The sequence below is a fragment of the Colias eurytheme genome, chromosome 9, assembly GCF_061535395.1.
Source record: "Colias eurytheme isolate Ceu_HAF_F1 chromosome 9, ilColEury1 Martin Lab GWU primary, whole genome shotgun sequence".
In the NCBI taxonomy this organism is placed as follows: Eukaryota; Metazoa; Arthropoda; class Insecta; order Lepidoptera; family Pieridae; genus Colias; species Colias eurytheme.
The window spans coordinates 2,920,041-2,946,926 of NC_142988.1; the positions used below are offsets into that span (position 1 = coordinate 2,920,041).

Here is a 26,886-nt window from a genome sequence, read left to right on the forward strand (position 1 = left end):
ATGGAATTTTGTTTATATAAGAGTGTGAGTGGGCGAACGGGCTTGTGGAGCGCCTGATCCACCGCCCATATTCATCTACAGGGGCTTCTGCAGATGCGATGCCGACTTTTTAAGATGGAGGTACACTCTCTGTATTGTATGGATATTTTCAATAGGTACCTTCCTAAATTACAGAGAGCGTGTCAAGCTTAGTGTTAAGGGCAAAATTATTAAGTATTTCTGTCGGTATTTAATAAACAATATTCTGTTATGTTGTCAAAGGCAATGCGTTAGCAAGAAATTCATTTACACTATTCTACTCCTTACCATTTATTTTAAGTCATTTCCTCGAAGTATACTTATCTTAATCAAATTCGCGTTTCAAAAGTGCCTATTGCCTCCTTACTTTATCTATCTTTTCAAACATACCTTATGTATTTATAGCTAAGTACATAAGGTATGTTTGAAGAAAGTTTGCATATTTATTACAGCAACCCTGATCTGATTAACTAGGGTAGGTTTGTGTCTGTGCGATACAGATAAAAGTATTATTAGCTTTAATGTATTTTTTAAACCCTCGACAATTTAAAAATGAAAATACGAGCTTAGATCGTTGTTGTGAAGAATATCAATGATGACACTGTCTTCTCAGATGTTAATCTTTATGATGATGTATTTTATCAGATATTTGATTAGGCTTATATTAATGTTGGTAACTGATACTTTAAAAATGTATTTGTGTATATTTTTTAGTTACCATCCGTTTTAATTCTGCTCTACAATCCAGTAGGTATTGGAAACATTGTAGGTACGATTTTTGTTTAAATATTATCGAATTGCTACAAAGCAAATAGAAAGTTCTTTTTTCAGGAAGTGACACATTATAGACCGGGAGATACTGACAGAAAATTTCGAGTCATTTGTAACAGGATGGCGGTTCTACAGGGGTCTTAGTACGCAATGACAAAAAGAAAAACGATGGTGTGAACGCTGGTACCGGCGGCTTAGTCGCGTGGGCGTTAGTCGAACTCGTCGGAAAAATAGCGAAGTCAAACGATTTGTAACACAAAAATTTTAGAATTTACCGATAGCCCATAAAAAAGAAGTAGGCGGTAGTGTCATGCCATACTTTTCCGGTGTGACTTACAGCCCGCCATACCGACGCGAATGTGTTGATTTAAAAAAAACAATTCAACCATTTGTACCAGGCTAACTTTTGCACAGGTAACCATCGTCCTGCAGCCATTTACGAAAATCGCCATGCCATACTTTTCGGACGATTCCAAATGGTCGCCATACCGCCGAAAATCTGCAAATTTTTTTTTTCGCCGAACCATTTGTAACACCCTAAATTTTTTTTTCAACAACTCCTGAATGATTATAAATAGAAGTGTGATAATGCCATACCTGTGGGAGGTGGCGAATGTGTATAAGATTTTTTTTTATTGTATGATTTTATTCGTATTTTGAACGATTTATAACAGTATGGCATTAATCTTTCCTATAAGTTTGAGGTTCAACAAATATAAATACAAAATTTCAAAGATCTAGGTGGTAGAAATCTTCACTTCTATAAATTAATAATAAATTTATTTATGAAGTATGGCAGCACTTTTTCCCCCTACAAGAAGTATGGCAAATATAATAATGGTCACATTTTATCAAATACTCTCCAAAAATCTAAATGCAATACTGGTACAAAAAGTTTGGCGAAAAAAAAAATTTTTGCAGATTTTCGGCGGTATGGCGACCATTTGGAATCGTCCGAAAAGTATGGTATGGTGATTTTCGTAAATGGCTAGACGACGATGGTTACCTGTGCAAAAGTTAGCCTGGTACAAATGGTTGAATTGTTTTTTTTTAAATCAACACATTTGCGTCGGTATGGCGGGCTGTAAGTCACACCGGAAAAGTATGGCATGACAGTACCGCCTACTTCTTTTTTATGGGCTATCGGTAAATTCTAAAATTTTTGTGTTACAAATCGTTTGACTTTCGCTATTTTTACGACGAGTTCGACTAACGCCCACGCGACTAAACCGCCGGTACCAGTGTTCACACCATCGTTTTTCTTTTTGTCATTGCGTACTAAGACCCCTGTAGAACCGGCATCCTGTTACAAATGACTCGAAATTTTGTGTCAGTATCTCCCGGTCTATTATTAAAGAACTTTCTTTTTGCAACTAATTGTAAAATTGGTAACAATTCACCATCTATAATAAACAAAAATTGAGAAGAACCTATTTCCTGCAGACAAAGATAAAAACTATATTATTTCTTTTTCTAAGTTTAATATAATTAATGTTATTAAAGTAATTATGGTTCAGTCAGGAAGTTATTTGCATAATGAACTGTTGTTGGGTTGTATGAAATGTTACGAAACGGGAAGTGACGCGGCTCGTGGGCGTAATGGCCGAATTGAAATTATTTATTGTTTTCTAACGTTATTGTTGAGGGTTATTGTTGTTTATTAACGAAAACTAAAGAAGGTAATGCAGACTTCAAGTACGTGATATAGTTTCATTATTATAACATATGTATACCTAGTTGAATATATTTGGATACATGATGTATATAGGATAGATGAGTAAGGGTTTATTTTGTTAGTGAAGTGTTTTTAATTACATATTTCTGTACCAAATAGCGCTCATAACATAGAAGTAAAAGAAAAATGTTGGTCGGATATGCGTATAATTATGCAATTACATCACAATTACAGTAATAAATTTGCGTAACCGGGATGTTCTATGATTGATTTCCGGTCATAAATAATTGTATAATGTCGAAGGTCCTCTACTATAGAATCAAACTTTATAGAGAAAATTTAACATTTTAGGGTCAGCTCACACCGAGACGCGACGCGGCGCGACGCTGCGCGCACTTTTTTCATAGAGCGACTCAGAATATACTTTATTCACTACACGAAAAGATACACATTACATTGTGAGAATTCAGATTACGTTGCACCACGCAGCGCTGCGCCTCGAGGTGCCTCGCGGCGTAGCAATGTGTATCTTTTCGTGTAGTGAATAAAGTATATTCTGAGTCGTTCTATGAAAAATGTGCGCGCAGCGTCGCGCCGCGTCGCGTCTCGGTGTGAGCTGACCCTTAACGTTACCCTTGTCTTTTCATCTTAAGATGTCATCCTTAATACCTGTATAGTATTAACTATTAAGTATTTGTTTCAATATACTCAATATATGCATAAATACTCAATATATCTTTCACACGAAGTACCAATACAAGAACTACCAAAACCAGAGGCGGCTCGTGACAAAATTTTATGGGTGTTCACTTGAAATAAAACACTGAAAATACATGGTGTAAAGCAGTACATTTATCAAAAAAATTACTTATAAAGGAAATACCTACATACGTCTTTCTTTTTGGTGTGCAAAAATATCTATAACTTAAAGCGACAAGACATTCGTAAATATCTGTTGTTGCTTTCATCACAACCACACAACCACGGTTTTTTTTACATATTGTTCAGATTTAAACACACGCGTATATGTTTTCGTTTTTGTCGTACATTTTTGCGTTAGATCAAGTTCAGGCCGTGGCGGTCCCTTAGCTTTACATTCAAGCCGAATTTGTAACGTTTTATCACACTTTTTAATGAACGCCACATTATAATTATTATTCATTTTAACACTCACAAGTAATACTGATAAGTACAGGCTATTTCAACACGTATTTTATAATTTTAATTAGAAAATTGCATGAATCGCGTGCGTGCATTGAAGTTGACTCGAGAGTCGAGTGTTTGTTTATATTATAGACGTAGCAACTGGCAACGTCGCAATCGCTGTCCTGCCGGGCGGTAAAAACGAACCGGCAACGTTTGCGGGTGCGGCGCACCGAATTTTGCTACTTTTCCATAGAAAATCTTTTGTTTCACGCGCAGGGCTCTGGCAAAACCCTCTCTTTCACCCCTATTGGATTTCGTATTAGGAAATGTACTAAATCTTTTTTCATTGGAGCGCAATCGTGAGCGCACCGCTTCGCGCGTTACATAATACAGTAGGTATTATACAGGTGTATGGGATGATGGAATGATGGATATATTCATTGGTATTAACAGTAGTTTTAAAGATTACGATTGATTTTAAATAGTAATAATTAATGTTAATAATTAAATTAAGGAGTATGATTTTATTATAATTATTTATGGGAGTTCACTGCACCAGCGCTCCTTAGGGCGAGCCGCCTCTGACCAAAACCGTTAACTATCCAATAAGATCGCTAATGACGATCCTATCAGATTCCCGACTTCATTAGCTACACCTAGCTAGCTTGCTGGCATTTCACGTCATTCATAGCTGTGGTGATAACAGGACTTCGAGTTTTGTTTATTTCTTAGTAGCTTTAGTCCATAGATGTTCCCCTAGATAGATGTAGCCCTTGTCTGATGGGTATGTGATGATATTTCGTGTAATCTAGCCATATTTATGGATTTTAAAATTTGTTTATATTATAGCATTGAAGATACTGACAATTCAAGTGTATATGCCTAGTAAAGTCTTCAAACTCACTTTATTTCATAGGACATAGGACGAAGGCATTACAAGGAAGAAGTAAAAGGGTCGTAAAACTTTTACATTAATATATAAAGTACTAATATCATAGTCATTTTAATATTGAATCTCACTAAACTTTTGCAAATCCTTCTATCACACAGAAGAATCAACACAACAGATAAGCTAATGAGCCCCCAGCTCTAGGCGACACAGAGCGCATTTATCAGGTGTAGCTTGCGCACGCGCACGCTATCGCACTGACTAAGCAAACAATTATCTGGCTGTTGCGACACGATACGCATAGCTATTAATTGCTATAGATGCTCTCACGAATTGGGAATTTTCATTTACTAATACTTATACCTTATACTATAGTGTCTTGAAATGCTACTTCTAATCCCATGCGGTTCAATGAATACGATATTCCTTTACTTTGGATTTTAGTAACATTACCGTAAAAATAGCAATACAAGTATTTTAGTTTCAATAATTGAATTTTCAATTGTATGACACTTACTCTTGGAGTCTGTTAAAAATATTGATATTTATATAGATCGCTTTTCTTTTCGACCGTTATAAAAATTCACATCTGGAAAAGGGGGATTTATCGAATTTGTATGTTGGTATTCTATTCAATAAGGAAATATTCATGTAGTTAATTATCAACAAAAATAACAATAGTGTGGGAAAAGATCAGTTTTAACTTTTAACTGTACAGTTTATCAAATGATTAAAAGTTCCAATCAAGCTGAAATGCCATATAACGTGAAATATAATTTATTACCATCAATATCGTTATATTCAAACCAATATTAAAGGAAACTGTAAATCACACATTGGTCTACTTTAACCTGATGTTTCGAAACCGGTCGTAAACTCAATTAATGTATTTAATTACAAATACAGTGAATAGAAGTAGTGCAGTGTGATTTACGTTTTCCGAATATTTAAGTAACAATGAAAAATTTAAATTATTAACATTTATTGCCTCTCTCATTTCAATATGTGTAGAAGTGTTTGCTTGATTTATTTTGTGATTCCTTCCGAATATAGGTACTTATAATCTTAGGAATTTATTTCAATAATTAATTGGGGAAATTTGCTGTTCAAATGAATTCTTTAATTTAATCAAAATCAAATAGAGAATATAGGGAAAATTTCTGAACTATTTAAGCATATTGAAGCAAATTGATGCCCTCCTTCGCAAACTAGTATAATTTATTAAAATTTATTTAAATAAATATGTACACACATATGTACACAATACAACGCAATGATGTGCTATTGTAATTACACATTGTACTTATTTGCATACATTTAATAAACATGGCTTAACCAAACAAAGGTTGCATAGAAGGGACAATTTATCAGGATCGAAATTGCAAACGCATCAACCCTTTGACGAGCGATGTGACATGAAGGGGGAATACCCTTTGAACGTTTTAATCGTGTAATAGCGTATTTGTGTTGGGGATAATACTTAGACAAAGGATGTTTTGTAGGGAACTAAAACCGTCGATTTGCATGTATAATCCAATTGATGGATTTGTTTTAATAAAGTCAATGTAAAAAATATGTATAGAAGTGCTAATATGTATATGAGAAAAAAGCTTGTTAGCTAATGGAACAATTCTATAGAAGATAGCAAAATGGTCTCTTTCGATAACATGTTTAAGCAGGATAATCTGTAACTATGTATCTAAACAAAACACTTTATTGCCTTTAGATATATCTTTATTTTACAAGTATTTGATCTCATCTTCAAAATCATCAATCATAGTAAACGTTCCTTTTTTTAATACAACCGATCATAAATCTCTATTTGTTATTAAGAAGAACCAATAATTGATGGGTTACTTGCAGGGTTATTAACTTATTACAGAGTTATCTATTAAATTCTGACTCATTTCAAGAGCAAATATTTACGGCAAAATTTATCCTTAATGTATTTATTACTTCATGTACATTTTAACTCTTATTTATTGCCTCAAATTTACCAAAACGTTTCCAAATTATGGTTTAATGTACATACTTCCTTGCAGTATCTCAATTTATTTTCTGATTTTCCGACGCATCCGCGCGTTATGCGTTTAACAGTTTATATCTGCTAAATTAGTTGCTGTCAGTTACAAACGCATATCATTACACAAACAAATGCCGAAACCGGCAAATTATCCTCGCTCGTGACTGAACTTTGGCAATCGTTCTGAACGCATCGCCAATCAAACGCCTATGAATTTCGCGCTGCGGGTTATTTCCGACGTATTGTAACTGATAATGGGATTTGGATTGGGGCACGCTTGCGAAATTCTCACTTACCGACCGCGCTTGTGTTGCTGGACGTGGGGTCAGCCGGGGTTATGCTCATTTCGCGATTTCTAACTACATTCCTCGAATTCACAGTATTGACGTATTATCTCGTTACAAAGCGCTCGCTCAGACCCAGACGGCGATTGCTCAAACGTCGACATCGCAACCGGGGAAGTAGAAAACCAGTGAAACACCTAAATCTGATGACGTTAAATGAATGTGAGAAACGTTTACCACGCAGTAAAACAATAAGACAATCGCAGATAACCTTTTGCAACGGCACCCCATAAATAATAAATGCACTTTCGAACTCTATAACTAGTTCAAGAATATCACAGATCGACAACACCTCGGTTCGTGCCTCAAATGCAAACCGACGGCAGACGTGACCTGCATCAGGGTATCGGATTTGAATATATAAATCACGTTACATCCCGACTCATTTGTTAGTGGAGAGAAAGGCGATTGATTCCTCGCCCGAGACGCAATCGTGGGCCGAATCTAGCTCTTACCAGTGGACTAACGGTCATGCCAAAGGAATTGCATCTTACACATGCCGAATTTCATTTTTATTACGACAGCACGTCGCGGGGTTGATAAGTTGACCTTACAGAGAAAGTTAATTTATTTTCTTGGTCCGTTAATACTTAATGTTATCCTTTTCGAATGCTATTTGTCTTTATTTAAGTGAATTTCTGCATTTAAATGAACCCTATTTACTATACGTAATAAATCGATGAAGAATTTTGTTCGATTTAATTTATTTGACTATGGAAATTGATAATGAGCTGGGAAAGAACGGCGCGGCGGCGGTAATTCATATTGTTTCATAGTTGGCGAAGTGTTTGTTAATTTTGTTCAGCAATCCACCATAAGACAAACTATTTTCAAATAAACGAGTAATTGCTACTGATTGTGCCGACGTTGCCAAATTTGAGGGTTTATCGCGGTTTAACCTTTCCGTGTCAGTAGGGACATAAAGTTTTTATCTCCCGGAGAAAGCTCACATTGTTCTGTTTCCGGTTTCCACTGGTTCGTGCTCGGGCATATCACGGGAGCCATCGGTTCACGGCGATGCAATCACGAGGTTTCACACCACCGTGATCATCTCAGATTCCCTCGCCGGATAATTCTATTCCGCATTTATCTTGTGGATAGATTTATGTGTGCGATACCTCGTTTATTCGATTCAATTAAGTACAGAGGCTAGGGTTTACCGAAGATTTATGGGGAGTGTGAATTCTGTTTATATGCCACTATAATATCATTTATGGCTGTTCCATTTGTTTTCTTTGTATAACCCTTTAGATGTATTCAGTGTTGTCTTTACTTTTATAGTCCGTTCATCTTTTGTCGTTTTATGTATAGACATATTTATCTTTAAGCACCTATTTATCTTCTAAAGGTAAAATACTCCATAACTACGGGATATGACTCGTACAAGTAGAATGCGGTTTGCGCAGCTTATTCAGTACAAACGTAGAAAGTGTAAATCTTAATGCAAATGATTGATCGCTCACACCTAATCTTTCTACTGGATATAAATCGCAGGAACGGAACGTTAAAGAGATAACGTTCATTAGCCACGGAGATAATTTATAAATGCATTTAAAGCAGATTAATCTGTGAAGTAAAAGTTTTCATATGATGACCAGGGCCCCGTATTATGAAACATGGCGATGCAGGGTCGCGACACCGCTATCGCGTCATCTGTCGCGGCTTGAGTAGTTAATATTCGTTGTGCAGTTGCATATCTGACATCCAATGACAGTTTCACTGTACTACATCCTCTCACATATAGTTTTTATTTTCTTATGCAGTTGGGACCTGTATCATGAAAGCTGGCGACGAGGTGTCGCGAATTGAACTGTTATTGGCACGGCTCACGTACGACTTTGTCGCGCCGACGCGGACGCTCGACCGGTCGACGCATCTGATACGCGGCGTGTGTATTGCGCCAATCATTTCAATTATTCATACTTTATAAAGAGCAATTAAAATGTTTATTTAAGTGATATCTTACATGTCCGTCCATAAACACTTTTTCCTCCAACGATCTTGGTAGAAAAATCTCATACAGTAATTGTAAATTATCGATGGACTTGAATGACCACTGCTATTATGTGTGGAATTCTATTGCGTATAAATTAAAGCACTATAAAAACAGTGTAAGATATTTAATCTATGTGGAAACACTTAACATGTAAAGCCGATAAAAAACCCTGGATAAAACAATAACGCTCGTTTATTATTTTTCTATTATTATTCACGACGTTATCTCCTTAACTATCCTAATTAAGAAAGTGGAGCCACAAATAAATAAAATTTTAATGTTTGTCCGTACGTGCATCGCCTGCACGATAGGACGGTACCAGGAGAACATAACTCATTTACAGCCCTTTGTCTGATTCGCCCCACGTATGCACCGGGGTGGTCCCACTAATGTGCGCCCACGATATGTGTCGTGATAATTACTTGTGACTCGAATATTGATTAGCCACGTTCGGTAAAAACTCATGATAAAGATCATTAGAAAATATCGCTAATGTCGTTGGGGTTTTTGTTATTAATGCGTTTGAATTCGCTTTACCGCTAACTTAGGTTGTGCTGCTTTAATTGGTATATGCTGTGTATTATAAGGTAGCATTAAATGCAAGAGATGATAGAAAAAGTGAACCTACGTGGAATGCGAAAATTATAAATGTTAAGTGTGCAAGTATTTATCCCCTGTACCTTAATCAAATACACATAAACTTGAAAGCTTCGCAAATTCATAATGTTATTCGATTCAATATTTTTTTAATGCACCTCTTTTCTCAAAAATATCGTATTGTCATGATCGTTACAGCTAATTAGTTTGCTATCACATTTGCTTTAAAACGGTTATATTTATGGCTTATACAAGTTTAAATTACTTCCCACAGTTAGCATATTTATATTAACATTGATGGATAGACGGCCGCCGTTATCTTCATAAAATAATATGTTTACTGATAAATTTAAATTAATAGATTATAATCCGATTTAAGAACATGTTACTTTAATTAAAAATTTGGCGTCGCATGTAGCTTCGGACGGATCGGCAGATTATGAATAGTGTGTTAAAGTAAGTCTTTCGTAAAGGTAAGAGGAGAACTTTTATTATTACTTCAATAATATAGCCTCCTTTTAAACAATAGACAAATAAAACTCAAGGGTGCTTTTATAAAATCGCCACTATGCGTCTTGTCTAATTTCTCAAGGGAGCTCTGTAATTTTGAAAGGAAAAAAAAACATGCTGTATATATTACAATTCGAACATATGTATTTGAAATGTATATGTGGAAGTGTGTGCCGTAAAGGGATATCATTCAGGAAGCCTGTGGCTTTATTGGCCACAGCACTGACTTTCAGTAGTTTATCTATAGTTATGATTTATATTTAGATATGACTGATATAACTTAATCGTATAGGAGCTACCAACGTTGACAAGAGAGCATTTTAGTATAGTTGGTTCTTTGATATACTGTTCCTCTTGCTATTTCGGTTAGAGTCCGGGCTGTCTGGCTGGTCGCAGTGGTTGCGTTTTTTAGTGCGCATCTCATCTGCACAGGATAATTTCCCTAATTTGAAGTCATTTTTTAACGCGTAATTTTTAATATTTTACCTTAAGATAGATCCATCAGACATAATTTTTTTATTGCAAGACGTTTTTTTCGTTGTTAAATAGGTACCAGACGCAATTTTTTATTTCGTTTTTATAAAAAATTCAAATTATTTTAGAATGTCTGTAAATTTCATATTATGTTCTTCAAACATAATATAATCTAAAATTAATTAGCCAGACGCTAATTCGATTGTTAAGTATTAAATAATGTGTATAAATAAAAAAAAGTAATGAAGCATGCAGCTCATCAGCTAGTGTATTTTAACTATGTTACAGGAAATAATTGCAAGAATACAATATTATTTACACTTGTTCTTATAAATAAAAGCTAAAATGAAAAAAAAAAAACATAAAAGTGAAAAATAAATTAAAGTTACCATACATTGAAAAGAATGGAATAAAAACTATACCTATCAATGAAGGTTAAACAATTACATTGTTAAATTTAAAAAGCCATCTTCATAATCATCATCATCATCATCTTTCCTCACACTGTCAGAATTATTTATGTTATCGTCTAAGGAATTGTTATTGTTTTCCAATATTCCATCATCTGTAAACAACTAGAAAGTTTGTTTCAATATTGATGTACACACATACACACACACAACACACACACACACCACACCACACACGACACACACACGTGAACACACACACACACGCATGTTTAAGTTTGTATTGAATTTAACTAAAGTAGTTAGCATGAATTTATATAGGTAGGTATACTAGCGGTCCGCCCCGGCTTCGCCCGTGGTACCTACATGTATAAACTATCCTATCTCTCAAGTTGAATCGAACTGCACATGGTGTGCGAATTTTATTATAATCGGTTAAGTGGTTTAGGAGTCCATTGAGGACAAACATTATGACACGAGATTTATGTATATATATTAAGAATTAAGATTAATGAATTAATATTGTTATCATCATCACTACATAGTAGGTATAAAAAAAGTTGCTTTCTCTGTCCCTATGTCTCTTTAAATCTTTGAAACTACGCAACGGATTTTGATGTGGTTTTTTTAAATAGATAGAGAGTGATTCAATTGGGAGGTTTATATGTATAATAACATCCATTAAATAGTGGAGAAGTACCTACTGTTATTTTTGAGGTTTCTAATGTGATTACGTAAATAATTACAATTTTTCCACTTACAGTGCAAACGGAGGCACCCTACGAGTTATATCAAAATAATGTAGGTACTAACTACATTGAAAAGGTCTACAGAAAAGTCCGTGATGGTATATGTCTATCTCTTATGGATAACCCACAATAACTTTTTTTATCATTTACTTTTTACGACAAATAATGGCTAATTTTCGAAGCGATTTTAACCAATACAGCATTAATCCTTAACCAATTAAAGACCTTGAATACATTGTTCATTTAATATAGATCTATATGGCCTTTTACACATGGATTTAAGTGAATATTTTCGAAGATATTACAGATTTAAAAATTGCGGGACGTAGCGTTTGCGGCGGTACCAGCCGGCCGCCCGGCTATATCTACACTAATATTATAAAGAGGAAAGCTTTGTTTGTTTGTTTGTTTGATTGTAATGAATAGGCTCATAAACTACTGGACCGATTTTAAAAATTCTTTCACCATTCGAAAGCTACATTATCCACGAGTAACATAGGCTAGGTTTTATCCCGGAAATCCCACGGGAACGGGAACTATGCGGGTTTTTCTTTGAAAACGTAGAGTAGAGTTTTTGAGTTTTTTTTTAGTTTTAGAGTTTTCCTAGAGTAGGAACAATTCAATTTCTATGCATCTTAGGTATATTTTCGAAAAAAAGAAGTTATTTTTTATTGTTATTTAATTTTCGCGGCCGACCCTTTCTATCTCTCTTGCACTTTAAACTATCTCTCCATATACACAATCATCAAACTGTTATACTTACCTACTTTCACTACGTTTTTATTTGTACATATTTAATACTTAACAATCGAATTAGCGTCTGGCTAATTGATTTTAGATTATATTATGTTTGAAGAACATAATATGAAATTTACAGACATTCTAAAATAATTTGAATTTTTTATAAAAACGAAATTAAAAATTGCGTCTGGCACCTATTTAACAACGAAAAAAACGTCTTGCAATAAAAAAATTATGATTGATGGATCTATCTAAAGGCAAAAGTTTAAAAATTACGCGTTAAAAAATGACTTTAAATTAAGGATAATTTCCTGTGCAGATAAGATGCGCACTACTGAACGCAACCACTCCGGCCAGCCAGACTGCGCGGACTCTAACCGAAATAGCTAGAGGAACAATATATCAAAAAACCAGCTATACTAAAATGACTTCTTTTTCAACGTTAATAGCTCCCGTACCATAAAAACCCTGATTTGATTAAAAAATAAAAGTATAAAAAACGAAGTTATTTCTATTCTTAAATATAACTTTTAATTAATCCTCGTGTTCTTTTAACTAACTAAGAACCCCAGTTTTATTCTCAAAGTACAACATGTTACTGATAAAGTTTGAATATTCTTATCCCCTACCTTTAGGGGAGTTAATTAAAGTTTTAATTACAAAGAAAGTGAATAGATTGAAACATCAAGCTATTTTTAGAGCACAAAAGATGCTATGTTATTATTTAAAGATTGATAAATATTTAGAGAAATTCGTTGTACGTAAGAGTGTAATCTCATTGTAGTCCTTTCAATTCAGTAAAATAAAAACAAATATGTATCAAATATCAACTTAAGAGATTAAGTAATTTCATGCAGTTATGATTCTATTCTTTATTTACTTTCAATTCAATTTTACTATCAATACCCAATCCAGCCCAATCTTTGATAAGTTTTTAGTGAAAATGAAAAATTGCCTTATTTAAAACGAACAATGGTAACATTTCACCGTAATCTTTAACAATGGCCACAAACATTGGAAATGATACAAAAACCAATCTTGTTTGTAATAGGAAACGAGAAAGTGCCCCCACAATTATCCCTCTCGTATCAACGCGTAGTGGAAAATAAAATTGCTTTTGTAAGCTGTGATCAGTGAAATGAGCCGATCACGCAATGCCAGATTCGTAGACGTTCGAAAGGTTTCTAGTGGGCTCTCTTCACAATGGGCAGCATTGGCCCAACAAATGATCATCAGCCGCCTTTACGGCGATTATGAATAAACATATACAATGACGGCCGATCATCGACATTTAGGCCCTCTACTGCACTATCGTGATTGCCTCTTCTCGTCCAACCCTGCTCAAAGTGAAGAGGGCCCATTACGCGAGCATAGAACATAGTTTCCTTTGCTTTTTTTCACGGCGCATGCGTAGAATATTTGGAGGGAAAGTAATGTAAACACGGTTGTCATGACAACGGCTTTGTAGTCTGTGCAAAAAGCTCTCGTAGTTACAAGTTGGATGCGTTACGTAAACCTATTGACGATATTAGTGTTGAACAAGGTATGTGTGATGTTTAAATTTGTTATGTTTGTTGGAGTGTTCGAGATTGTTGTATCACGAATTCTTGTTATGCGTTTCTTTGAAGTATTTGTGTGTTTTAGCTATTGAGTGATAAATAAATATTAAATAATAATGCGCAGTCTGTTCAGTGATGTTTACTTATTAATCTGATAGCAAGTTGGTCAATAAAATGGCCAAACCGGTATTAATCGTTAGTCATATTAATTTAGGGATGCTTTTGAAGATTTTACGTTAATTTTATTTCAAAATGACATCAGTAACAAAATGTCATCTATCAATCTTAGCCTGTCTTCACGCTCGTTGTAAAGTTATGAACGTAATAAATCGCGATTAAATCCGTCAAAAAATCCTAAACAATACTTAACCCTAAACCGCGGCTAGTTCCAAACCCGTCCCAGACGCTAATTAACACATAATTGATTCCGCTTCGCTTATCCTAGCTATTGGACCGGTCGTACCGGCTGGACCGCGGCCCGTGTGTCAATTAGACCCCTTGGTAGCCTTTGTAAGTGCCTAAATGGCCTTTTTACGTTTTGGACGCTTTTGTAAGGCAGCAGTGGAGGGTTGAAAAGTAAGTATGGAAAAAAGTTGTGAGATGGTAGTCGAAGATATGTAGTTGGATTTAGTGGTTCCCAAAATATGGAGAAAATTCGTTTGGTTAATATTGACATAAGAAAATAAAAATTAATGTGTTGTTGTGTGCGTAATATTAGATTTCTAACTAATTGTAAATGCAAAACAAAATAATAATTACTAAATGTTTACACTCAGCTTAAATTAATGTAACTTTCTAATGATAATCGCTGGAAAATTATACGAGTTCAAAAATAAACGCAACCGCAATCCAGACTGAGAAATGTAGAAATTACTAGAATTCTAATGCAACATTGCATGAATGCATGGTGTGTAGAAAGTGTACACACCTTATAATTTCAAAAACTTATACGAAGTAAATAATCTGAATATGTAAGAGTAAATTTATGTTTTACATTAACATCTGCGATACATTCTTGTTGCATTCATCGTAATTTTTCTTCATGTCTTTTACATTTAGAAACTTCAAATAGATGTAAGAAATGCAGGAACCTTCGAGATTAGAAGACTATGTTTGTTCGCGAAAAAAAATTTATAGACGGTGAAATAAGGGGTGAAGATTTACATGGGTAACGGCTTTCGCGATAACGTGAAGTGCATACGAGCGACCCCTCAGGGGCCCATATTACGCAAATTTATGAAACGTGAAATTTTTGTTCTCAAGACGCATTTTATTCGTCAATTTGTAACATATTTATAGAATGTTCTAGATGTAATTGAAATAACTATTAATACTAAAGGATTATCGAAGGCTCGTGTCCCAGCAGTGGCAGGGTGATGATCATAATGACGATGATGATGAATTAAGGATGAATTTATTTTATCAATTCTTAGTACTTTTGCAGCAAGTAGCAACATAATATTTAGTCAATAAGCGTCCGAGTCGCTATAAACACACACTTTTGAATATCTAAATCTTGTCCGCTTTACTTCGGTATAAAATCTAGTTTTATTATAGCGTTAAAGATAAAGTTTAGCACATAATAAAGATGGGCGCATGACAGTTGATATATTTGAGCTGGCTATGCAAATACTGGTTTTGATTCACAAATGGATCCAAGTCAGACATTAAGATGTGGAAATAGACACATTGTCAACAATATCACTAGAGTTATGTAACTGCTAGGATTTTTTAAGTTGTTCCTTTTTGTTTGTTTAGATATAAATGTTGGGGAATTATTCATGAAATAACTCTACCGGAGTTATGATCATGTTAATGTGAGTGTCAGGGTGAACAGAATTGTTTAAGCTCTGCCACCAGTGCCTGAAATAAAATAGATTCAATGAAAATATATTGAATCAAGAGAAATACTTTAGATACAGATAAACATATAGGTAACTAAAGAAATAGCGAGTTTAAACAAATTATCCATAAACTAGCATGTGCATAATTGCAAATAAATGTTAATTTTAATGAATAGGTAAGTACTCTATCTACTTTTAAGTTTTAACCGTCCTCTTAGTTTTAAAATTTTATCTACGCCTGCCTTAGATCATTAAGTAATTCAGATTTAAGACGCCTGCTCTATGAACCATTATTCCGCTAGTACAAAGTATAACAAACAGTTACAAATGCGATATTTTTCATGTTTTATTCATGCGTTTGTTTGGTGAGGGATGTGGGTGTTTAGGCATGCAGTCCCTTTGGCAATGCTCTTTGTTTCAATGCAGTTGCTGAAATAATTACATAAGGGCTTGCAGCTTTTATATAGTGCTGTAGGTATGTGATAGAGAAAGGGTTTAGTTCATTGATGTTGCTATGTTAAAATATTTTTAATGAGATAGATTAAAATTTAGTAGTTTAAGGTAAAAAGAAACGTTTAACTGATAAATGCAATTTTATTTGCATTTTATTTAAAACTGCATATTTAAATCCGCCGCGACATATGTTTTTACATAATTTAAATTTTACACTTAACGCAAGGTTTTAGTAATGATAAGTCTTAATTTACGACGTGAGATAAGTAGGTAATTTAATTTTTAATCGTAAGTAATCAAAGTTCATAATAAATGACTATAAAATACTTAATTACATCCTTCTACGGTACAGAACGTAATTTACGTAAATGCGAACAGATGGTTCGCCTCGATGAATAATACACAATAAGTTGAATAACGGTAGTTGTAAATACTTTACACAAAAGGTTATTTTTTAAGGCACTGACGCGTGCAGACGCTACGTCGCCGGTTTGGCGCGCTTTTCGCTACGATCGCGATAGTACGTGTATGCTTCGCTTGATCTAGTTCCACGTGAAACGCCTAGATGGCGCTGTTACAAATTTAAAAACTTATAACGTTATCCTGGATTTATAAAGTTTAGTTTTTATTGAGAAATAGATTAATGCAAATACTATTCAAAATGATAATTAATAATTATCGTTATAATATCGGACCTATGAGTTATAACTATATTCTGCAATTGCTAGCGTAGTATAAAAGGTCAATCTCTATCATAATAATATTATAGTGTACTTCAAAATGCTTATTATTTATAAACACGAAAATACTGTCTGTTTGTATACAATCAGGTCTGTTTATCTGTATAATCATTCCTCTTCTGATTCACCTTAAATGAGTCTGGAGTCTAGACTGACGTTATTATTTGATTCCAGATTGGCGCGCCCCGATGACGGACGAGTCGGAGGCGGCGCGGCGGGGGCGCGGGGTGCCGCCGGCGCCGCCGCCCCGCCCGAGCGTCCGCCCCGAACCGAAGCCCCGTTCTGCCCCACCCCGGCTCATAAGACCGTCAGAACACCTGGCGATAGTTGAGAAAGCGATGGCAGAGAAAGCCATGGCGAGGCCTATGTGTGACAAGCCGATAGAGCGCCGGCCTCCGCCCCTCATGCCGGCGGTGACGGTGCTGCACGGGCCGAGGCCGGCGCCGCCGCCGCCACCACCGGCACCGCGGCCGTTTATACCGCCCACGAGAATGCCAGCTCCTGCTCATCCAGTTGTTATGAGGCTGCCGAAACCACCGAGAAATCCTCAGGTATGTTCCTCATTGGTTATTGAAGACATAGTTCTGTGTTTCTGTGTTAGTTTCCTGAACTGAAACATTGTTATAACTTATAACATAGATATAATACGGCGATACTATAATTAGTACAAAGAAATTATTTACACATAATTACTCTTATGTTTATGTTAACGATATCAACTTCAATATTAATTAGCAAGAAAATTATTTTATTAAGAAAGATCATTTAATCTCATTTTAATTAAAAGCATCATGTTTTAATAATTTCAATTAGGAGCTGGTGAGAACCTTGGATCGAGTTTTTCCTTTATCTCAGACATTCCTTAGTAAACCGTAACTAACTGTGAAGCTGCGTGAGGTCTTGTAGCGCAGCATGATACACTTTTTTCCACTAAATCCTCTTCGTTTGTAAGGATCCGGTCGAGTAACGGACTTCTCTGGATTACATCTTGGAGTAAATTCCATTGGACTTCCATTTGAAGATGTTTAGCGCTAATGCCTAAAACTAACAGTTTATTCTGGCGACCAAGCAATGAGATATAATATTTTATGACAATTACGTGAACAACTTAATATAAAACATTCATTAATCATTTATTGCACATCGATAAATTCCAATTAACTATAAATGTTACAATTCGTGATACAAAGGATATTGCCAAAGTCAGTACCGAGAAAAGACAAACAATAAGTTTGTTTTGATTGCGACAGCAGTGGGCGACACTTTCCATACGCGATCGTGTTAGCGATAGTCGGAACGATGATGCAGCGATTCGTGTATCGATGCGAAAGTGATAGCCCGTGAGTCACAATGATATATGATGGCGCCAAATCCTTGTGTGCAATCGTGATGCTTTGACTCATGCGGTGTTGTAACTCTATAGAAGTTCATTCACAACTTCCCATTTCTTGTTTTGTAAATCTGTACGAGTGTATTTATGATGTCATTCAGAATTTGGAACGTATAATTTCTGACTAAAGTTAGGAGTAACGTGACGTCGTCGTAGCAACAATTAGCTGCTGAAATTGTGAAACCTAGTAGAAGTAGTTAGATCAAATGCCATTTATAATACTGTTGTCAACATTGACTTTATTTGAAAACTTTGTTTAATCCATCAGTCCTCGGAATCACAGACACAATAGAAAATCTATTGTGTCGCGCCCCGATCGGGCCTTACGGTGGTCAATGGGTTAAGCAACAAACGAGCGTGAACGCTATAAAAAGGGAGTATCGAATCGATGAAGTCAACCGCAAAGAATATCATTAAGAGCGATAAACTGATGCAATTCTGTGACCTACATTAAGGGCTTAAGTTCGTTAGTCCTAACAAGCGACGAAGGTCCTTGGCCTAAAAAGTAAAAACACGCGGAATCAGCTGCCGGCAGCCGACATGCTCAGGAATGCCTTTGAACGAGATCCGACGAGTGAATAGAGCGGTCAAATGTCGCTTGCGAGCTATTTGCGTGAGATTCGTTAAATGCTTTTAACGTTTATGTGAGATTACTACAAAGTTTTCAGCTGCATAAGAATACATTATGTAAGAGGCCGTTAAATGAAGCTGTTACGAAATCTGATAATGTTTAAAATATCTTCGGCTAAATTATCTTTTTACAAATTTGTACATGAAACGTACAAATTGAAATTATTTATCATTCCGATAAACAAAGCTTTATTAATAACACACTTAGAATTCTTTCAACACATCGTATTGTTAATACATGTAACCAGTTCCGTCGCGTCTATTACGAATAGAGAGCGCTATCGTTTAAATAATGACGGTAGTTATCTCATATCGGAGTATTCAATTAGAATGCGACCTACAAAAGGGCTGTCAGTCGGTTTGTTTAGCATGATCGAGTGAATATTCGACAAGCTATCGAATAATGTATCGTTCTTGCTTTTATTACTTGCGATTGTCGAACGCTAAATGGCGCTCCGACACGAGATCGTAACGGTAGTGCAACGGTATGTGGATTTTATCGGAAACACGATTGCTACTTACGTTTTGTTTGTGGGTTGTGTTTGTTTTGTTAACATTATGTTGTTACGATTATTGAATTGATGTTTGTGAAAGCAGTACCTACAGGAATTTAATTTTAAAATTAACCATTAATTTAATTAAAGCCGAGCACATGTGTCAAAAGTGAAACTTCTTTGGCAAGATTCAAAGATACTTACAGATATAAAAGTGGTCGCCTTACTCCATGACGTGATGGTATTACCATGACGCGAAGTTTCACTTCAAAAAAAGTTATTAGGAGTGTTTCAAATTACCGTTATATGAATGGGATAGAGTCAAAAGGTCTGCGTGAAATAGGAATGTGTTTATGGTGATAGATGAAATCCATTCACTAAAATCATTTATTTGTATCATGTTTACAATTAACACAAATTTTAACGAATTTAATTGCACTTAGTATATAATACCTATGTATGTAGGTTTGCATTGATAATCTTATATATAAAAATGAATCGCAAAATGTGTTGGTAAGCGCATAACTCGAGAACGGCTGAACCGATTTCGATAATTCTTTTTTTATTATATTCCTTAAAAAATTAGAAAAAAAATTAGAATTTTATACGAATTATGACATAAATTAATAATTTTATCGCTTATCGCTGCAGCTGTGATCACAGTCTAACATCAGTCGCGTGGGAGATACACAGAGTAACACGCACTCTAAATAATGAAAAATTATACAATACACTCAAAGGATTTGAATTAATTGCGTAGGCTGATGCTGCGTATTTGAAAAAATATTTTCTGTTACGGGATTATGAATAAGTAATCGTAGAGATTATATTTAGAAAAATGTCGTTAGTATTTTTTGATTACACATAAAGTATAGATATCTTAGTTTAATGTCTCCAACTTGGTGTGCCTTATCGGTGATAATAATTATCAACAATTAAGAAATAATTGTCAACGGTCTTCTTATTTTTCTTTTATATGTAAGTACCTACCTAATTTGAACTGTGCGTGAAGAATGAACTTTACCGACTTGCACGAAAGTGTATCCACGATATAGTATATTTAACAACCAATAATATATTACAGCATATTCCAATTTCCAAGTCAAACCACAACTACAATTGGTTGATAAATAGGTTGTGAGTCTCATAATATCACAATACGAGTCCTTATTCGTAGTTAAATTAATGATTGATCGCTGAGACCGATGCATAAATCGACTGTTTATATTCAGCAGTTAGATCAATATTTATCGACGGTTTATTGTATTTGTGAGTGCATTAGCCTTTTAATAGCCTGTGTAGAAAAGCAGTTACGCCTACACTGCTTTAATATTAATGATATTAATAATGTTCGGTGTAATGTGTATCTGTGAATCGTATTAGCGTAGGTCATGTCGGGTTAAAAGCCTTGGATCGCCTGGGGTGAGTGAAAACTGAAAAGTTAACGGTGCGTTTTTATTTTCATAAGCACGTTTTTAATGTGATAGCGATAATTACTGTGATATCGAAATCGATCGATATTATTTTATGGCGTAATAAACATTGCATAGTCTTATAAGAATTATGATGATGAATAGTTGTTTTAATAGTTTTCTCTGCACAACCTATAATTTTACAAGACAAAGCTTTAAAAAATATGATATACATAATTTAATCGTTACGGTTTTCAATTATAAACGTCCGGCCATAAAACACTGAAATTAATTTAGCTCCTAACATTCTATTGTAATTAGTTATTGTAGGCTATAAGATAACAGAACATCGACACGAGTTGGAAAGTGAACCGAAAGCTGTGCAATTGAAAAATAGCTTATTACAGCCGCCCAATGAACACTTAGAAAGTGGAGATCTTGAGCCCTTCGCTGTTTCCAACCTCTAAATACATCTATTTCACAATTATAAAGAGCTGGTATGTTTATATAGACGTAGTCTGGGTAAGATGATTTAAAATTCGGTCGCTAGATGAAGCTGTCTGAATCTTTATCAATTATTATGCTAACTTATAAATTTATCTTTTATGTTATACTTAATTAATTTTTTATCTTTAAAATTTAAATGAAAAAATTGGTACAATAAAAGCTCGCATCATTGATATCTTTTTGATAGTAATAACGAATAACCTAATGTGTCCAATATTTTTAATTGAAATTGGTTTATAATAAACTATTATAAAGTGTAATTATGCAATCTAATCCAATATTAAGTTTTTAATAATCTTCAAAAAATGGAGCATTTTTGCATCACAAACTCACAACTGTTTTAGGAAAGTCTATAATCAAATTTAAACAACAGTGTTAGGATCACTTACTCACAACTGTAATAGGTAATTCTGTATATTATATTTTTATCTCAAATCAGATATTCCATTAACCTAGCAACGCGAAGGCGTGCAAACCCACGTTTCATCAACAATGTTACAGCCCTTTAGTATATTATGGGGAATAATAAAACGAGCGACTGAAAATAAAGTGAACGACTGATTATGAGATACTGATTTAATAACTTGAGCGGTATGAATTTGAGTAATCGACAAATAAACTAAGCAAGCAACGAATATTAGTTGATAATAAAATACAGATTGAGCGTACTAAAGGAGGATTGTGATTAATCCATTTGATATATTAGAATTCTAACTGTGTGATTACATTACTATATGAGCGACTAAAAACAAAACAAATTGAACTGATAGTACCTACTCTGTCCATTATAGTATTTTTCAAAGTTATTTTTCTATTCGAAATACCTCGATTAAGATAAAATGCCACTCACTATAAATAAATCATATGCCAAATAATGAATATTATAATAATACAAGACGTAATTTTGTCACTCAAACAATTAATATTAGGTCGCTCAAATATTATGAAGCTGCTCATTTTGTATTTTATGTAACGCATATTAATGTTTGTTATTGTAGTTGCTGATCTATTAATTTTTCATCGCTCGCAGTCAGTCGCTCACTTAGTAATTCTGTTACCCCAATTAATTATTTTTGATAACTAAAACTTTAATTTACAGTCACTCGTTTAAATACTACCCTTATATTATCACCTCGGGATCGCGTGCGCATCTTGAGAGCTTGTTTAAATGCAGATGTATTAATTGTTAAACTGACCCACTTTGGAATAACCGGCTTTAGGCTGTTTATCACTATATTTGTTTGCGTTATATTTGTTATAGATTTGAATATGATAAGTAACTGCTATAAGTCTGTCTGTGCTATTTTATTAATCGTGTAAAAGCGTCTGATATTGATCGACTGTATTCAAACATTAATTAATAAAAAATTTGGATATATAAATAGGTATTAAATATACCATTATTTAAAATCGTAGAACATAAAATCATTTAGGTAACAAGGAACTACGCAGAAGGAAAGTGTTGCATCCACAAGTAGGCATAAAATATGTTACGAATTACGATGTAAAGGTTTCATTTATCTTTTTTTTTATATAAGAGCAAAACAAAAGCAATGGTATCTAGGTAATAGGTAATATGTACCATAAAACATGCAGCTCTGACGTTACAAACATGTAAAAATGTTCTATATATGGCCCTAAATCGTAGTAACACCTAATCTGTATTCCATCCATATGTTTTATTGCCTCAGATGTTTAACACACTTCTATTGCCAACGTAATTATAATATACCTATCGTGTTATGTTTGTTAAGTTGCACGTAACATAACTATCCATTTCTAGAGATATAGTAAGGCTATCTTTGATACATCTCTTGTGAGTTCTATGTGTATACCCAACCTTTTATGCTATAGAAGAAAAACTCTTTTTTACCGACACTTAGCATAAAATATCCAGCTTTTTGCTATTGACTTACGCATTTGTGATCTTTATGGGCCCTCTTTACAATCGAGAGCGTTGGCCCAACAAATGATCGACGATGTTTGCCGCCATTACGGTGAATAAAGTACATCTACAATGACGGCCGATCATAGACATTTAGGCCCTCTACACTTTCGTGATTGCTTCTACTTACCGATCGTGAAGAGGGATTAAAAGTATACCAATGTTTTTGGAAGAGTCTAACGTTTTTGATAGAATGTTCACAAATTGTAATAACATAAGCAGCAATTCAAGATAATAAGATAGTGTTCGTAAATTCCTATATTCTGTAAAATCGCGTGTCTTGTAAGTTGTAACTAAACACGATTAGAAACTCAATATCGGTGTTAGACGGTAAGTATTTGAGCTCAATAGATCTTATTAAGGAAGAACTCGATGGAGTCAATGTATCAGCTTACATGGATGCATGAAGTGTGCTTTTGTTAATTGCCTTGAGTGCTCCCTTGAGTGTGTTTAATATATTATGAGTAAGGTTTACGTATAATTTAATGACGCTGTGTTGATAAAGACACACATAGTTTTCGTTTTTATTTGGGCATTGGTGCATAAACAAAATCTTTTTAAATCTAAGTCCGTTTTAAACGACGACTTCATCCAATGATTAATTTACTTATCGGAGCATGTTGTTTTCTCTTATTTTCTTAGGCATATCGAATAATTTATTTTATTTTCACAGTGGCCATGTTATTTACAGTCAAGAAATGTATAAGCCAAGGCATTTATAACACCAATGATTATCTTTCACTTGAATTCTAAAATTTTCGCGCCAAATGCACAATCCATCGATACAATTTTGGCTACTCGATTGCGTGATTTTCGATACCCATTCTCCGAGTGCATGCGTGTTTAGATAAAATCTCGTATTGATTTAACGAGTAGAACAAAGTCTGCTACTTTCAGTTGTCACCGCGGTCCGCCCACGGGCGACCAAAGCGCCCTTAATAACCTGATTGACAGGAGACAGTGTGCGCGGTTGCATTGTCTTACGGGAATCTAGCCGAAAAAGTTATTTTATTTATATGATAAAGTGTTTGATTTATGAATTTGTTAAACGATTCGGGTAGCAATGTAAAGTGTAATACTTAAATATATTTTTTATTTTTAACTATGTTGCTGGATGGTTTCAGCTTTTGTATATGAGCTGGTTATTCATTTATTAGATTAGTTATGACTTTTGTTATGGTTTTATAGAACTTTTAACGAACAAACGTAAATAATGCTGCAATTATTGTAGGCTCTCACAATAAATTTCAATTGACATTTTTGCTATGATTATTTTTTGTCTTAATTAGTAATTATTACAAGAAAGTATATAAAACAACAGTCTTTATAAGTACCATAAACTTTAACCCATTCTAAACTCTCATATTATCCAAGTTTATCAATAATAATTTGTAATGTTTCGACATATTGTGTGAAGCCAAGTTTAACGATGTCAGTTAATCTGTACGTCGACAATAGTAAGCTATTGGGCTCTTTAAATCAGTCTCAGGTTACCGTACAGCTAAATAACATGACTTTCGAGTCATGTCTTCAATTTAATGCCAACAATAATCGTCACGTTTTAGTGGGTTCGCTGAGAATCATGAAAACGTGTTCTATAGATATCAGCGTAATCTATTAGACAGTTTATAATTGACTTGTCTCTATTTATTACTATAAAATATCGAATAACAAATGCTAGCTTTCCAATGTCCAGAATTATTTAGTATTATATGTTCTTCTTCAAGCTTGTGGTTGGACGGTTTCAAATTTCAGTCTATGAATAACATTAAAATAAATTTATTATTCTGGTAGGTATACTGGAACTTTTTAATGCTTAATATTTGTCAAAATTACTTGATTAATAATTATAAAATTTAACATGTTTGCAATTTAATACAATGATTTCACTAATTCCAGTCTTTATCAAAAAATTTCTTGTGTGTTTTTCAACCTCGATACTCTTTTCTAATTCCTCTGTTATCAAACCATTACTAACTCTCAAATTAGGTATCTCTATTTAGCATAGCACATAAATTTATTTTTAAGATTTAAACACCATTTGAAAATAAATCAATAAAATAAAGCATAACGTGTCGTGTCTTACAACGGACACGCGATACAATAATGAATTCGTTCCGTATGGGATGATTATGCAAATATCACTTCTTGTGTACACGACACACTGCCTTATACAGGCACAATTGTAGGTCATACCTGAGCCTCATATGAATTTCAGATACGTTATTTTAATGTACGTAATAGGTTTATGAAATTGTATGAGATTTTATGTTTTATTTGTTGTTAGACTAAAAGGTTTAATAAATGTGGAGGTACTACGATCTGGATATTTTTGGAAATCTGTTTCTATCTACTGTAAATATTCTTGCTCTTGATTTTAATTCACTTCGTTAACCTTATAAGAATACATAGATCAGTTTCAATAAGTGTTAATATTTTTGAGATTCAGGGAATGGTTAAATGTTAAGTAGATTTATATTTGAGTTAATGTTAATATATATATTTTGTTATAGTTTTACGATAGCTTTTAAAGACCATTTCGTCATTTAAAGGTCTTGATGTAAAGAAAGTTTCGTTAAATTGAATTAATTTATAAACATTCGACATTTAGAATTGCACGCCTCATAAGCGAAGCGTTGAGGTGGGTACTACGGTCACTTCGCGCAAAACATCTGATTTTTCAAACTTAAAATGTCTTTAAGTATCATACATTGCACTTGTAAGATAATACATACACACACATATTAAGAAAAAACACTATTTTTAACGTTCATGATATTTTTGATGTCATTTTTGTTATTTAAACTAGTTAAAAAAACAGTTTAAAAAAGTTCTGTCTTGGACGTCCGTGTGTCTGTAAGTGCGGATCCTTTTTCTTGTTAACACGATAGCGACCGAAATACTTTACTAATCGAGTCTTTTTTTTTCTCTTACGCTTGAGTATGCTCAGGAATAGAACCCTTTCATTTTTCAGGGTCTGATTCGATGTGGTTTAATTGTTATTAAATAAACAAAAATAATAATTAATAAATATTTATTAAAAAAAATTGTGAGGCGTGCACTTTTGGATTTTCCAAATTATTTAACATTATAATTTTAAATTCAGCATTGTGATTCGTCATTTGTTACATTTCGTCATGCTTCAAGCGCATAAGTTGTTTACATATAGGAATAATTGTAGCATTAATGTTTTATCATCGCTTTCTATTGCGAGATCTCAGTACAGGCTATCTTTTATCCTTCTTACGGCCAAGTCTAAGGCATATCTGAAGACTAGTCCATAAACGACACAAAGTTAACATTGTAATGAAACACGCCATTGTTTGGCTTGATACAAAGCGATCTTTATGTCGACAAGATATTTATATGGCGGCAATAAAAAATAATTTTTCTTTTAATTCTAGCTAAGAAACAAGTTTACTGGACTCGGTAATCCTTGAGACGTTTTTGTTAGGTATGTACCTACGTGTTTGGAGTCCCGAGTGACACATTCAGTTGCATATTAATTTATAATGTGGTGTTTATATTGACGTTAAGAAGTTTATATCTCGCGCAGTTTACTGCAATTT

At 34.1% G+C, this 26,886-nt stretch overlaps 1 protein-coding gene across 5 annotated transcripts in view; it reads left to right on the top strand.

Annotated features, from left to right (window-relative positions):
• LOC149905676 (rho GTPase-activating protein 23-like) overlaps window positions 1–26,886 on the top strand; it is a 311,247-nt gene that overhangs the window by 55,578 nt on the left and 228,783 nt on the right. For all 5 annotated transcript variants that reach the window (XM_090105041.1, XM_090105038.1, XM_090105040.1 and 2 more), the window contains exon 2: window positions 17,114–17,490. In XM_090105041.1, the coding sequence (XP_089961167.1) occupies window positions 17,128–17,490 (363 nt within the window). In that variant the 5' untranslated portion in view covers window positions 17,114–17,127. The remainder of the gene's footprint in view (window positions 1–17,113; window positions 17,491–26,886) is intronic.